This window comes from Gopherus evgoodei, chromosome 7, assembly GCF_007399415.2.
Source record: "Gopherus evgoodei ecotype Sinaloan lineage chromosome 7, rGopEvg1_v1.p, whole genome shotgun sequence".
Taxonomy (NCBI): domain Eukaryota; kingdom Metazoa; phylum Chordata; order Testudines; family Testudinidae; genus Gopherus; species Gopherus evgoodei.
The window spans coordinates 4,236,791-4,252,859 of NC_044328.1; the positions used below are offsets into that span (position 1 = coordinate 4,236,791).

The 16,069-nt window shown below is 41.3% G+C and overlaps 1 protein-coding gene across 1 annotated transcript in view; it reads left to right on the plus strand.

Annotated features, from left to right (window-relative positions):
* Positions 1-16,069, plus strand: part of SUFU (SUFU negative regulator of hedgehog signaling) — a 118,204-nt gene that overhangs the window by 30,160 nt on the left and 71,975 nt on the right. The window contains 1 exon segment of the mRNA XM_030568507.1: positions 2,889-3,025. Within this exon segment, the coding sequence (XP_030424367.1) occupies positions 2,889-3,025 (137 nt within the window).

A 16,069-nucleotide genomic window follows, 5' to 3' on the forward strand; every position in this document is an offset into this window, starting at 1 on the left:
TGGCCCTGTCCTTGGGTATATTGCTTCCTCTCCATTTTTATCATCTGCAAATTGGATGAAACTTGCATCAAAGAAACCCCGACAAAGATCGTTATGATTAGGCTTGGCATGATTTGACTTTTATCTGTAAATGTTGGTAAATATCGATTTCACTGTACAACAAACCCATGAAAAATATTTCTATCAATAATCGAACTTTACAGATAGGCAAGGAAAGAAATTTAAGGCTGCTTAAGAACTTAGTGTGGTTTAAGGATATTCATGTTGTATATTTTGATGTGATGTTGACAATTTGTTTTTAATGTTTAGATTCAAAAAGTTAAAGCTTTATAACCATCTGCTATCATTAAATTTTCTGATACTCTACTGTTTGACTCCCCTGTAATTTCCTACAACTGTAAATTTAAATTGATAAAAATTAAAAAAGGGCTTAGTAATAAAAAATCAATCTGTTGCAATTACAAAACTAACAAACAAACAAAAATTCTGCCAAGCCTAATGATGATGCAGCAGCTCTAAAGAGTACACAGTAGTACTTGAGTTTTGGGGTTTTTTGTTAGTCTCAAAATCCTGAGAGCTGTTGTCCATCCCAGAATTTCTGGGAAGTATCTCTATGTGAAGGGACACATTCTTTGCCATTATGGCACCTGGAAGTGCTCTGAACATCACGGGTGGTCCCTGCACCACAACTGGGAAATACTCTGGTCAGCTTTTTAACTGCCCTGTTTGTGTGTTTTTAGTATAAATATAATGCAGAAGGTGTTAACATTCTGTCTTTCATAGATGTCAGCAAGGGACCTGGATCCAAAAAATTCACTTTTTCCGTGAACTTTGCCAGTTAAAGTTTCTTGCAAATTTATTCATTTTACAGAATGGTATTGGCTTATGAAGGGTTGTTTCTGTGATATGCCTGCTTTGAACTTCCTGGCACAGCCATAACAAGCAAATAAAAGATGTAATGGCATTAGTATGAAGGAGGCTAGAGTCACTAACTAGTCTCAAATTTTGTGGACTTAAATATTTGTACGTCTGACTTAGAAATTTCAGAGCAAGTCTGACGTTTTGTCAGTCTTCGGCATCTGTGAGAGCAGACATTTTCCTTTCTGTGTGAGTGAAATGTAGAACTCAGAATGAAGGACTAATGATATTAAAGCCAGAAATCATAGGACTGGAAGGGACAAGGAGAGGTCTCCCAGTCCAGTCCCCTGCACTCAAGGCAGGGCTAAATATTATCTAGACCATCCATGACAGGTTTTTTATAACCGCTCTTAAAAACCTCCGATGATGGAAATTCCACAGCCTAAACCACACTTGCTGCAATTTAAGCCCATTGCTTGTCCTATGCTCAGAGGTTAAGGAGAACGATTTTTTTCCCTTCCTCCTTATAACAACTTTTTATGTACTTGAAAACCGTTATCATTTTGCCCCCCTCAGTCGTCTCTTCTCCAGACTGAACAAATCCAGTTTTTTCAGTCTTTCCTTATAGGTCATGATTTTTAGACCTTTAATCATTTTTGTGCTCTCCTTTGGAGACTCTCCAGTTTGTCCACATCTTTCCTGAAATGTAGTGCCCACAACTGGACACAATATTCAAGTTGAGGCCTAATCAGCGTAGAGTAGAGTGGAAGAATTACTTCTTGTCTTGCTTACAGCACTCCTACTAATATGTCACAGAATGTTTTGTTTGCTTGCTTTTTGTTTGTTTGTTTGTTTGTTTGTTGCCAACAGTGTTACTGACTCATATTTAGCTTGTGATCCACTGACCCTAGAATCCTTTCTGCAGTACTCCTTCCTAGGAAGTCATTTTCCATTTTGTATATGTACAACTGATTGTTCCTTCCCAAGTGGAGTAGTTTGCATTTGTCCTTTATTGGATTTCATCCTGTTTATGTCAAAATGTTTCTCCTGTTTGTCCAGATCATTCTGAATTTTAATCCTATCCTCCAAAGCACTTGCAACACCCTCCAGCTTGGTATTGTCCACAAACTTTATAAGTGTACTCTCTATGCCATTATCTAAACAATTGATGAAGATATTGAACAGAACTGGACCCAGAACTTCTCCATGCAGGACCCCACTCAATATACCCTTCCAGCTTGACTGTGAACCACTGATAACTACCTTTGTGGAACAGTTTTTTCCAACCAGTTATGCACCCACCTCATAGTAGCTCCGTCTAGGTTGTATTTCCCCAGTTTGTTTCTGAGAAGGTCATGTGAGACAATATCAGAAGCCTTACTAATTTTCCACTGGACAGTCTTGCCTACATTTCAGACTTGATCTCCCCACCTCTGCCAATGTGGCCTTACTCTCCTGAGTAGAGCTTGCAAAATACAATCCAATAAACCTGCCGCCTAATTTCTACTAAAGTAGTTAACCAAGCATTCACCCTGTTTCTTCTGTAGTCAGTTTCTTGTTTAACACTTTTAGTGCTGCCTACCTTACCTGGATACTCTGGACAAAATGGTCCTGTAATGCTAGTTCCAGTGGACTGCTAACATCCACAACACACACTGAAGTAGCTGAAGGGATTAAATCAGTGCTTATAGTAAGACTTTTTCACCTTTTTCCATTGACCTGTCTCCAGTACAGAATATTCCATGCCATATCCCAGAAAACTGTGTTTAGATTTTTTTAATTTCTGAATTACTGTATTAGTTTTATGCAGAAACTAGCTAGCTAACCTAATGATTCTGTGCCATTTGGATGCACGTAGATTTAAACACAACTAGAGAAACTCTGAACTCCTCATTCGTCCAAGGAAGAAAAGGCATAACCTCTTGAAAACCAATGCCAAGCATAACTGCTGCTGCTCACATCTACATAATCCTTAGGTCCACCCTTGTTAAGGTGAAATATGTGATCTTTTTGCTTTTCCTTCCCTCCAGATTTACAGGAACGGATGGGCCAAGTGGTTTTGGATTCGAGTTGACGTTTCGACTAAAGAGAGAAACGGGGGAGTCAGCACCACCTACGTGGCCGGCAGAGTTAATGCAAGGCTTAGCCAGATACGTCTTCCAGTCAGGTACTGTAACATTAAACAATTGCTGCCTTGTTTTCTATCAGTCTAACTCTGATGGGTTACGTGAATGTCAAAGTGCTGGATTTGAATCTTGTATTTATTCAATTAAATCTCTGCTGTTTTAGTCTTGAGATCTGTCTTGTGTGAAAATGCTGTTTGGTCAAAATAAATGTGTTGCTTTCGCCAGCCTATTGGTAGATCTCTGTGCTACTATATAGGTGATCTAGGTTCCCCCTACCGTAAGCTGCTTGAAGGTACAGAATGGTTAGGCCTCGATAGGAAAGGGAGTCTTTGAGATTACCTGTTAGTTACTCCTCTAGACAAATGAGGAGCTGCTCAGTGGTGGAAGAAGATGGCTGTGATATGAGATCTTACGGAGGAGGGGTTAAAGCTGAGACAAATGGAAAGCCTCAGGGTTGTGTCAGTGATATAGAAGATCTCCGAGGAAATGTCAACTTTCCCATGTTGTACAATATAACTGAACTTAACATAAAAGGTGGTTACAAGGTGGAGGGAGAAAAATTGTTCTCCTTATCCTCTGAGGATAGGACAAGAGGCAATGGGCTTAAATTGTAGCAAGGGCGGTGTAGGTTGCACATGGTTCCCAATGGTTGAAGTGATTAAGCACTGGAATAAATTGCCTCAGGAGGTTGTAGAATCTCCATCATTGGCGATTTTTAAGAGTAGGTTAGACAAACATCTGTCAGGGATGGTCTAGATTACCGATTCTCAACCAGGGGGTCCATGGCCCCTGTGGAGCCGCAAGCAGGTTTCAGGAGGTCCACCAAAATAAACAAGAAAGCAGGACTGGCATCAGACTTACTGGTGCCCTGGGTAGAAAGCCAAAGCCCAACCAACTTAGCTTTGTGGGGCCCCCATCAATTCCCTGTTCGCTGCCCCTAATGCCGGCACTGTCTTTTAATCTACTGGATATGAGAAAAACAGTTATTGTAGTACAGGTGGGCTGTGGAGTTTTTATAGCATGTTGGGGGGGGGGGGCGGGAGAGTGGGGAGGCTCAGAAAGAAAGTAGGTTCTTTCTCCTTGAAACACAATCTGCCCAAGGCACGTTATGGTACTAACAGCATTTTATTTTATGCTCAGATGTTTCCTACTCAGAACTCTTTGCCCACCCAGTTGCATGGTGTGGCTGTTAAATACCACTGCAATCAGCATGGGTAAGGACCTGGATATCAAATCAATAGTACTTTGTAAACCTATGGAGGTTTTACTATTTACAAAAGATCTTTAAAGCATTTGCTGAACCAAAACAACTTGATTAATGCTCCGTCCTTCACACTCTGAACAAGTAGAAAAGATAAAACTGGCCCAGGGTATTGATGGTGGTCTCAAAGCCACATCTGGTAATGGGCTCCAAATCTATTGGTCCAGTTAATGAATTAGGGCTTGTCTACACAGTGCACTAGTCTGCACTAGAGGGATGTAAATTTTAGTGCACGCTAACTGGCCCTTGTGCACGTAGTCATGTTTCAGACCCACACTAGGGAACTTTGTGGATCCCAATAGGATCCCCACGGGCCTGTTAGTGCACAACTCTAAATCGTACCTGTGAATAAGTCATTTTTTTGTTGTGTTAGGTATTTACCACATCCTATAGTGGTGGGGGCGTGGGATGATGTTATACCCTCACTGTTACTGAGTAGTTTCATATGAAGGAGAGTGGGGGCAAAATTCAACCAACTACTGTTTAAAATTGCAGTACCACATTACCCATGATTCTAGAACGCGTATCACAGGTGGTACCTGTGCTCTCACCCCAGTTGCATTAGATTTTGTGATGAACACTTTTAAGCACACAAGTGTCGCACTTCTCTGTTTCTCTTACTTTTTCTGCGTTGCTGCTTTACTTTAGACAATCTCTCTTCTGCACTGAATTTTAGAATTCTTCAAGCTTTGGCTTTTCTGTTCACTGTAACAAACACTTGATGCTTTGTGCTTTTGATTAAATAGCACTGGCTCCTGTGCTTCAACAAAACCAAGTCTGCAAATCTTTGTTTTGTTTGTAGCTTTATCTGTTCTTGATTTTATCACTGTTTGACCATGACCACAAATTCCAACTCTGTTATTTTTAGTTTCAAAGTTTCTACGATTTTTTGTTTTTTAAATGAAACTGTTCACCATTAGGTGACCTTAACTTGCCATGGTTCATGGCTTCATTGGGAATATCTCATGGTAGAACAGATTTATGCCTCAGTCCAAGCTGAGGGGGTGTAGGGGAGGGAACACTGCTCCAATGGAAAATCTGTTCAAGGCCTTTCAGGTTTGTGGTTAACTCTGTGCTGCAGTTATAAAATAGTTTACCAGTTTTGAAAGTTTTTGTTTTTTAAATGAAACTATGCAATACCTTCATTCTCAAGTCTAATTGTTTTCAATAATCTACCTAATTGCCACATGAAAGTAGTACTGTATTCATGTAGCACTGTATTTGTGTAGCACAAAGATTAACCTATTGGGTATCTGAGAACTTGTACAGTTTCCATGTTTCTTGGCTTGAGAAAACCATTGATAGTCCTACAGCATGCAAGCAGTTGGATTTTGGAGAGATTTGCTAGTAAATGGTACATGATAAACACAACACAAAAACAGCAAGGGAGAGCATGCATCATACTAGTTGTCTGTGAAGCTTATAACAATGAATGTTTGTCAGTTTCTTAAATCAAACACTGACTTCAAAAATATTAGCAGGAAATCAGGTTTTTAGAAGGGAGACCTGCTATGGATTAAGCACACTTAAACTTTCCCTGTAGTTTTCCTACTTGCAAATTGTTTGAAAATTGATATCTGTAAATGACCGTTTTAAAATAATTATTTTAAATATTGAACGCTAGTATTTAAGACTTGTAATGTGTCTAGTCATTCATGTGATGGACAAAGTATCCCTCTTTGTACAAGCTCTTCGTTGCAATAAACACTAGGTTGTAAGTCTTTGGGACAGGGACCGTCTTTTCTGCGTTTGTACAATGGCTAGCACTTTGCAGCCCTGGCCCATGCATGGGGCTCCTAGGCTAATACAAGTGAAGATAAAAAGGAAGACTTTGATTAAGTAGGGCAGCCTGTGCTCCTGTGCTGAAGCTTAATGTGGATTTTGGTTGTTACTTTACCGCATGGAGGGAAGTTGCTTTTGTAAGTAGAGCTCAAGTCTCTTAGATTATTGTTACTGAATTATTCTTTGATATGTATTAAACTGTCACATTTCTTAAAATGTACTACATAGTACATGATTTTACCAGTACCATTCACACACGTCAATAAGTGTCATCCGGACTACCACAAAAATTAATGCAAAGACATTCAGATTCAGAAAACCCTATTGACACGTCTTGGCCCTTGTTTCTAGTGATCAGTGAGAAGTTCATCTTTTTTAGTGTTTTGTTTTTTGTTTTTTTTAAAGATTAAGAAATAACTTATTAGATTCTCCTTTTCCAAAGTGACCGTAGGAAAGAATTTCACAGCTTTGAGTGTCTCTGAGCTGCGGGTAACAAATGTTGCGATGTGAGGAACTGACAGAGCTTCCATGGCACTTACCTGCCTGGCAGAACATGCTTCATACTAGCAAGTTGGAGAATTTTGCTTCTGTGCCTGTAACTGATTTAAGACGTTATCACTGTTACTTGGATCTGAATATAGTGACTATTTAGGCATAATGTAAGGTGCTCTTTTTTCCCCAGAGGTGCAGAACTCGAACAACTGTGTTAAAGTCAATGGGAGCTGTTTCAGTATCTCTTTAAAAACAACAAACACAACTAAAACGAGGATTGCCCAAATTCATCTTCATCCCAATTCCAATGAGTAGTAACAGCACTTGACTATCTCAACCTGCTTTATGGTGAGCATGTTAATTTTTACTGTTGAAAGAGAGACTCATTTAGGTTAAGTAATTTTGACTAAGGTCATACAACCTAAAGCAGTCAGACTTCATAAGTTCTTGACTCCTAGAGTCCTGCTCTAATCACTAGACACGTCCCCTCATAGTCACTAGTATCTACAAGTCTGTGCTCTGTCCAAATGACTGTGTCCTTACATGCATGTTTGTAAATGCTTTTTTATGTAGGCATCTTCTTCTGTAAAATGGTGCTTCCCTGAATACAAATGAGTTTTGTCTAGCTTGTATAAAATGTTCCTTATTTCCTCCCAGTAGGATGAATAAAGCCAAAGAGTTGCCTAGTTGTTCATATTATTTTTCTGACTCTATATATGCTTTGTTTTTAAATCCCAGACTCATTTATCATTATTATTATTTTTTTTTTTTACTGGTTGCTATGGTTCTGAAACATGTGTTCCGTTTCCAGTGTAGAACTGGCCCTGGATTCCCTGCAGTATTTTAGATTAGAAATGGAGGGGATTAGCTGCGTTTCAACTCCACAAAAGAATAAATTTACTTCATAAATTTGTTTTAACAAACCAGTTATGCAGTTAACTTTGCTGCATGTAAACATTGGAACTTCTACACAGTGAAGTGCTTATAAAATATACTGTGGGCCAGTTGTTTGCCTTAGGTGAGTAGCGTTCAGCTGTGTAAGTAGACTGCATGGTTCAGTTCTGTGAAGGGGTGTGGAAACCTAAGTTCAAGTCCCTGTTTCCAATTTAGGCCAAGGTGGTGATGGCCAAAACCGATCATGATCAAGGAGCGTGCACAGGAATTTAAATTTGACTGCTTTTGGAGGGGCATGGTACATGTGTGTACACACACACTACACACAATACACATTAAACCATATCAACACTCGCACATGCATCACGTCATATGCATAGAAGTAAACAGCAGTACACTCACCATTTCAGTTAAAAACCATGGGCCGTGGAGCCATCTCAACAAATGTATGCACAAGGACTTGGCTGCATCGCGAAGAGCGAGAGAGCTACTTCTGTGCCCCTGCTGACTATTGGGTGGGGAGTGGGGACTGGAACCCCTGCATAGGCTGCCCTAATGATTAGCTGTGTAGTGGTCCATGTGAAATCATTTGGGTCTAAGCCCAGTTCCTGTAAGAGGGATCATTTTACACCCCCCCCCCCAAAGCCCTGTATTGACATCATTGTCCAGACTCGCAGGAGAGATGGCCAAACACTGATTGTGTGCAGATAGAACTACCCTCTCACTCCCTGCATATATGAGAGAACGCTTGTGTGGTAGTATAGGAGAAGCTTGTGCTAATGTTGCCAGTGATCTAGAATAGAGCGTTTCTGCCTCCAGAGTTCAGTCAGACAGTCAGCATTAAAAAGACTAAAGAAAAATTATTTGGCTATATGTAGAATGATTCCGAGTCTAAATTTTGTAGGGATGGATATATGCACTCTTGAAATAAACGATTCCAAGAGTTACACACGCAATACACTTACACTAGGTCTGTGCTAAGCTTTTTCTCTTAATTTCCCACTGGTTCAACTACCCATGAAGCTCCAGGGATGAAAACGTAACTCTAGACTACCTGTTGGCATTTTAACTAACATCTAACCCTGCTCAAGGTAGTCTAGATGAGATGGTGGTCAAAACACCACAGGCTTAGCTACGTTAATATTCCCACCAGCGGAGCTGGCCCTGCAGAAGTAATGATGGGGAAACAGGAAGTTGAGAGTAGGTAAAGCCGTAGGGTGTCTATTTTGGTCTCAGGATTCAGTTCTGCATACCTTATTTATTTACTTACTAACTGACTAACTAATGATCCGAGTTGGGGAGGGGGCTAAACACTTATCTGCTTCCCTGATATAATTACTAAAGGGCTCTCATGAAGCGTTATTGCTGTTGCGTTTAGTCTTTGATCAACACTTATCAAACACTTTTCTCTACTGTTTTGACATTGTGAATTTTCTGGGCAGAGCGCACCGAAGGGGTTTTTATTACAGCTCTGCTTGCTTTTTATTTTTTTCCCCTCTCCCTTTCCTCATGCAATTGTACTCTTCTAGCTTTTTTTGGTCTCATTGTCGATGAAGAGAAGGCAGATAAGAAGGTGCAAATGGCAGTGACAACTGTCAGATTTCCTTCCTAGTCTGTGAACTCTTCAGGGTAAAGACTGTTTCTTTGTGCAGCCAGCACATAGCACATTCTGGGCACTACCATAATACAGGCAATAGTAACGGTCATGCATGGAACTGCAAATACAATATCAGGAACTGCTTCTGAGTTATCGCTAGATAAGATACATGAAGCAATTCACTCTCTGAAGACATCCCAATCTGTAATTATCGTCTGAACGCCGCGGGCGGTAAAGAAATGCTGATCCCCAATTTTGCAGATGGGGCACTGAGGCAGAGAGACACTAAGCAATTTGTCAAAGGGGTCTCAGACTGTGGTGGAGCTGAGACTTAGAACCCAGGACCCACAAGTCCAGGTTAGCGCCCTAGCCGCTGGGCCGTCCTCCTTGTTTCATTTAGTATGACTACTTTGCAGCAGCATATTGATTTTTGATGATACATCTCAAAGACTTTAGTCAGAGCTAATCAGGAAATCACAAACAAGCATAAATTTAAACACTGTGTAAGATTACACAGAAAATGTTGCTTCACAGAATTTTGAAATTCATGCAATATTACCACTTTTGCTGTTCTTGAGAGCATAAATGCAATTAAACCAGTGGTCCTGGAAATTTTCAGGCTCACGTGCCTTCTCACCCCTGTCCACACCATGCCGGTAGCGGGGCCATGGCTCGTGGGGGGTGGGGCAGGACAGGACATGGACAGGAGTAAGGGGGACGAGGCTGGGACCACAACTGGGATTGGGCCTGGGCCGGGAACAGAGCCATGGCCTAGGCTGGAGGTGGGGCTGGGACCAGGCCAGGGATAGGTGCAGAGCCATGGCTGGGTCACGATCTGGGGCTGAGGCGGGGGACTGAGTTGGGGGTGGGGCCAAAGCAGAGCTGGGAGTGGAGCGCCCGGGCCCTACTGCGTGCCACCCCCCAACACTCCTCAGTGCCCTCCTATGGGGGTGTGCCCCACAGTTTAGGGACCTCTGAATTAAACTATCAAGAATTTTGGATTGTTAAGTTCACTTTCTGCTGCACAGCTTCTCTCGTTCCTAGTAAGTGGGTAATGCCTGTCACCCAGGGGGCACCAGTCTTGTTGCCTGAAGATCCAAGACTCTAAACCCACCTTTCAGCTCAGAAAACCAGTAGTTCTACCTCCATTGGTAGAACAAGTTGGCAGTTAAGCTTCTCTTGACCACTTGGTTTTATAGCTTTAACTTTTATTTGTTTTTGTGCAGTAGCAACGTCCTGTCATCTTCTGGCTCTGCCCCTCCCATTCTCACCTCAGGAATCAGCTGAGCATTGAAGCTCCGACCCTCTGGGTCCTCCACTACCGCACCTTTCTAGGGAGTTCTCTCTGCCTCAACAGTAGAGAAGCCCTGCAAGCATAAAGGCAAGTCCAAGAGGCAGTAGGATCAGCTTTTCAGGAGCATTATTGAGTGAATTGAGCATTGTTGCCACAAGCTACCGACCTTCATTCTGTCAGTACATGGGACTTTGAGTTGAACTGGTGTGTTGAGGCTTTGCCAGCCACTCAAATCCACAACTCAGCTGTGGGAAGGATTGACTAGGAGCATAATGGTTCCCAAGCAGATAAGAACCGCTCACAGCCTGCTTGGGGTAAATGTAGCAAACTCCAAAAGCCGCAGGTCCAAAAAAAGCAAGCACTTCTACCCTTCTTAAGGGTGTAGAATAGATCATATTGTTAATGAGTGAGCTGTGTAAAAACAGGGTTTAAACTAGGGCTGGCAAGTGAATACTGTTTAATCGCGCCATTAATTTTTCTAATAGACTACAATTTATTTAAATATTTTTGGATGTTTTCCACATTTTCAAATATATTGATTTCGGTTACAACACAGAATACAGTGTGCAGTGCTCACTTTATATTTTTGATTACAAATATTTGTGCTATCAAAAACAAGAGATAGTGTTTTTCAATTCACTTCATACAAATAATGTAATGCAAGCTCATTATCATGAAAGTTGAGCATACAAATGTAGAACTATGTACAAAAAAAACTGCATTCAAAAATAAAACAATGTAGAACTTTAGAGCCTACAAGTCCACTCAGTTCTACTTCTTGTTCAGCCAGTCACTCAGCGGAACAAGTTTGTTTACTTTTGCGGAGATAATTCTGCCTGCTTCTTGTTTACAATGTCACCTGACAGTGAGAACAGACATTTGCATGGCACTGTTGTAGCTAGCATTGCAAGATATTTAAATGCCAGATGCGCTATAAGATTCATGTGTCCCTTCATCTTCAATCATCATTCCAGAGGACATCGTACATGCTGATGATGGGTTTTGCTCAATAACAATCGAAAGCAATGAGGACTGATGCATGTTCCCTTTCATCATCTGAGTCAGATGCCACTAGCAGAAGGTTGATTTTCTTTTTTAATGATTTGGGTTCTGTAGTTTCTGCATTGGAGTGTTGCTCTTTTAAGACTTCTGAAAGCCTTCTCCATGCCTTGTCCCTCTCAGATTTTGGAAGGCACTTCAGATTCTTAAACCTTCAGTTGAGTGCTGTAGCTATCTTTAGAAATCTCACATTGGTACCATCTTTGCATTTTTTGTCAAATCTGCTGTGAAAGTATTCTTAAAAAGATCATCTGCTGAGTCATCGTCTGAGACTGCTGTAATATGAAATACATGGCAGAATGCAGGTAGAACAGAGGAGGAGACATATTATTCTCCCCCAAGGAGTTAAGTCAAAATGTAATTAATGCATTGTTTTTTTAACGAGTGTCATCAGCATGGGAGCATGTTCTCTGGAATGGAAGTCGAAGCATGAAGGGGCATACAAATGTTTAGCATATCTGACATGTAAATACCTTGCAATGGCGGCTATGAAAGTGCCATGCGAACACCTGTTCTCACTTTCAGGTGACATAAACAAGAAGCGGGCAGCATTATCTCCTGCAAATGTAAACTAACTTGTTTGTCTTCGCAACTGGCCGAATAAGAAGTAGGACTGAGTGGACTTGTATGCTCTAAAGTTTTACATTGTTTTGGTTTTGAATGTGGTTATGTAACACGAATGTAGATTTTTTTTTTAAGTTGCACTTTCACAATAAAGAGATTGCACTACGATACTTGTATGAGGTGAATTGAAAAATATTATTTCTTTAGTTTGTTTTTTCAGTGCAAATATTTCTAATAAATAATATAAAGTGAGCACTGTATACTTGGTAGTCTGTGTTGTAATTTAAATCAATATATTTGAAAATGTAGGAAAAATATCCAAAAATAGTTAATACATTTCAATTGATAGTCTATTGTTTAACAGTGCAATTAAAACTGCAATTAATTGCGATTAAGTTTTTAAATTGTGATTAATTTTTTTTAGTTAATTATGTGAGTTAACTGCAATTAATCGACAGCCTTAGTTTAAACCCTTTCTCCTTTCCTCCACTCACTGGATGAGTACCTCAGAGGCCTCTGTAGCCCTTCTATTAGGATAAGGAAGTGGAAGAGAATGTTGCAGAAGCTCACTCTGCCTTGGATAAAGACTCTGTCCCTTGATTTGAAGAGGGACATGGGTTACTGGAAACCAGCCTCTGCAACGTGCTCTGGTATTATCTGCAGCTCAGGCTGTCTGGGGCCTGTGTCCTTTGTCCAGCTAGCTTTGCCCTCCAGGAAGCAGGAGCAGCCAGCTTTAATAGCAAAGGCCCAGACAGTCTGAACTGCAGATAATGCCAGAGGACATTGTAGAGGCCTGTTTCCTGCAACCCAAGGAAGGACAGAGCCTTTATCCAAGGAAGAATTTTCCTTCCATCAGGAAGCAAGAAGCCAGGTGTGACGAAGTGGGAATGTTCTTAATGTTTTCTCTGAATACTGTGTGGGTGCCTCAGTTTCCCCTATGCCTTTCTTAAGTATCTAGGTGGTATCTGCATGGAAAATGGCCGACACACTAGCCCTCTGCAACAGTCACATCCCCTTATTCCCCCGCCCCCCCCCCTCCCGGCGGCAGTACGGCCGGGAGTCTGAGCGGCTTTTTTTGTTTTGTTTTTGGTTTTTTTTGCTTCGACAGTTTGGCCAGGAGCAGGGGGCACGTACTCAAAATATTTTTACTGATGGGGTGTGCGGTCTAAAATGTTTGGAGACCACTGGTCTAATAAACCTCTTTTCCTGTCTGGCTGAGAGTCACATCTGACTGCAGAGTTGGGGGCGCAGGGCCCGCTGGCTTCCCCAGGAGCCCTGCCTGTGCGGACTCACTGTGGGAAGCGCACAGTGTGAGGAGGCAGCGCTGAATGCTCCGAGGTCAGGCCAAGGAAGGTTGACTGTGTAAGCTTCTTGCCCTGCTCACAGAGAGGAGGCATGCTTTCCCCAGAGTCCTGACTTGCTTCGTATGGAGTAGTTCCAGAACATTGCCCGGTGACTCCGGGACACCAGGAAACTGAGGGACTGAACAAATGGTGGCAGCAGCAGCAGCTCTGAAAAACTGCTCGTCTGCATTGACACCCTTTCTCCAGCCTCATGCAGCCGATGAAGTGGGTTTTAGCCCACAAAATAAATGTGCTCAAATAAATGTGTTAGTCTCTAAGGTGTCACAAGTACTCCTGTTCTTTTTGGTCATCCAGAGAGAAACTGCAATAGTTTGTCTTCTGAGGTTATAACCACAGAGTTAATGAAACTGGACTTTTCTGCTTTCTTTTTTAATGGGGACTTGTGGACATAATTTTAGGACACTTGGGACAGACTCTCAAAGGACACTTTGTGGTCAGGTTAATCATTTTTACATATCAACTAGATTAACAGGAAAAAATTAGATCTCACTGACACATCTACTGACTTCTTGTATTTCCTCTTACACTTGCACCTTTGTTTATAGTTTCTCATTCCTTAGGTAACTTCAGGTTTTTATGCACAAGCCTAATGGCAGAACATTGTTGCACAGAATTGTTTAAATCTGTCTTCATTTAACGTTTATAATTGCATGCAAACATCTTTATTGACTTTAACAATGAGCAAAATCCTAAATCTGCTCGATTACTCTTCAAGGGAGGCTCAAGAATTATTTCTTTTGATTTCTGCAGTAATGAACCTTCACCGTGTGCCATTTTAAAAACATTTCTGACTAAAAGTTAGAAAAATTTATCTCGAATATTTAGAATTTTTTTTGACAGAATTTGATGTGAAGACAGCTACACTCTGGTTTGATGATAGAGCTGGTTAAAAAATGTTTTTGTTGTCTTCCCTTGGAAGTCTTCAATTTTTCTGTGGAAACTTGAAATCACAAACATTTTGGCCCAAACCAAAAATATTTATTTTTTTGGAAAGGCTGCTGTGATGCCTTGTAAGAGTTGTAGTTTGGGTGTGTCAGGCCATGTTCCCCTGCAGTCCCTGGTTGCGCTATAGTTCCCATGATGCACCATGGTCTCCCCTCTTAGAAAGGGCAATTCATATTGTCGGAGAAAAACTTAGTTCTCACTTTGTGGTTGGTGCAGCAGAGTCAGATACTTTTTCTCTTTTTACAATTGTATAGAGGGAGGGAGTGCCCTAGGACACAGGGTTTCCCCAGTCCTAGGCAGGTCTCTCTCCAGGTAAACAATTACAGCAAGCATTTATACTTTTTGTTACATACAATAATAACAGCTGCATTTTGTTTATACATAGGCCATCCTGATATCTTATTTTTCTCACTTCTATTTAGACACCAGTCTGTATTCCTTATATCGACACAAGGTCGCAACAACTTCTCACACAGTTCTTTCCCACTTGCCTCACACAATCCTCGCTTCTACAAATCTTGCATTGTTAGGGTTACAGCTGGCCTGACTCTTGCTAACAGAGACTGTCATGCATTGAAATCCCTTTCAGTTCTTGTTCTACTTCCACAGTATATAGTGGGAGTGTCTTGCCATGGTACATCATGGAAAATGTTCTCAATCTGGGAAGCCTGACACACAGTGGAGAGTAGGGACATTTGGTAACCAAACTACAGCTCCCATGATGGGCCAGGGAAGCATTTCCACATAAAAATACTTTGGATTTTGGGTCAAAATATTTTATTTTAATTGAAAACCTAATTTTGTTAACCAGCCCTAGTTGAGTCACTCGCACTTCCTGTCTCATGCTCAGTTTGTGTGTGTTCTTCCCTGGATCTGTAACAGCAAAGCTGAAACTGAAGAGGCATCATGTGCAAAGGGAACAGAAGTGGATTGAACATGTTTGATGCCGCTTCTGGGGGCTCTCAGGCCTTTCTTAATGTTAATAAGGGAGCAGAATGGTCATCCTGGGTCAGACCAAAGGTCCATGCAGCCCAGTATCCTGTCTGCCGACAGTGACCAATGCCAGGTGCCCCAGAGGGAGTGAACCTAACAGGTAATGATCAAGTGATCTCTCTCCTGCCATGCATCTCCACTCTTTGACAAACAGAGCCTAGGGACACCATTCCTTACCCATCCTGGCTAATAGCCATTAATGGACTTAACCTCCATGAATGTATCCAGTTCTCTTTTAAACCCTGTTAGTCCTAACCTTCACAACCTCCTCAGGCAAGGAGTTCCACAAGTTGACTGTGCGATGTGTGAAGAACTTCCTTTTGTTTGTTTTTAAACTTGCTGTCCATTAATTTATTTTGGTGGCCCCTACTTCTTATATTAAGGGAACCAGTAAATAACTTTTCCTTATTCACTTTCTCCACATCACTCATGGTTTTATATACGTCTGTTATAGCCCCCCTTAGTCTCCTCTTTTCCAAACTAAGTCCTAGCCTCTTTAATCTCTCCTCCTGTGGGACCCGTTCCAAACCCCAAATCATTTTAGTTGCCCTTCTCTGAATCTTTTCTAATGCCAGTATATCCTTTTTGAGATGAGGAGACCACATCTGTATGCAGTATTCAAGATGTGGGTGTACTATGGATTTATAGAAGGGCAATAAGATATTCTCCATCTTATTCTCTGTGCCCTTTTTAATGATTCCTAACATTCTGTTTGCTTTTTTGACTGCCGCTGCACACTGCGTGGACATCTTCAGAGAACTATCCATGATGACTCCAAGATCTTTCCTGATTAGTTGTAGCTAAATTAGCCCCCATCATTGGGGTTATTTTTCCCAATGT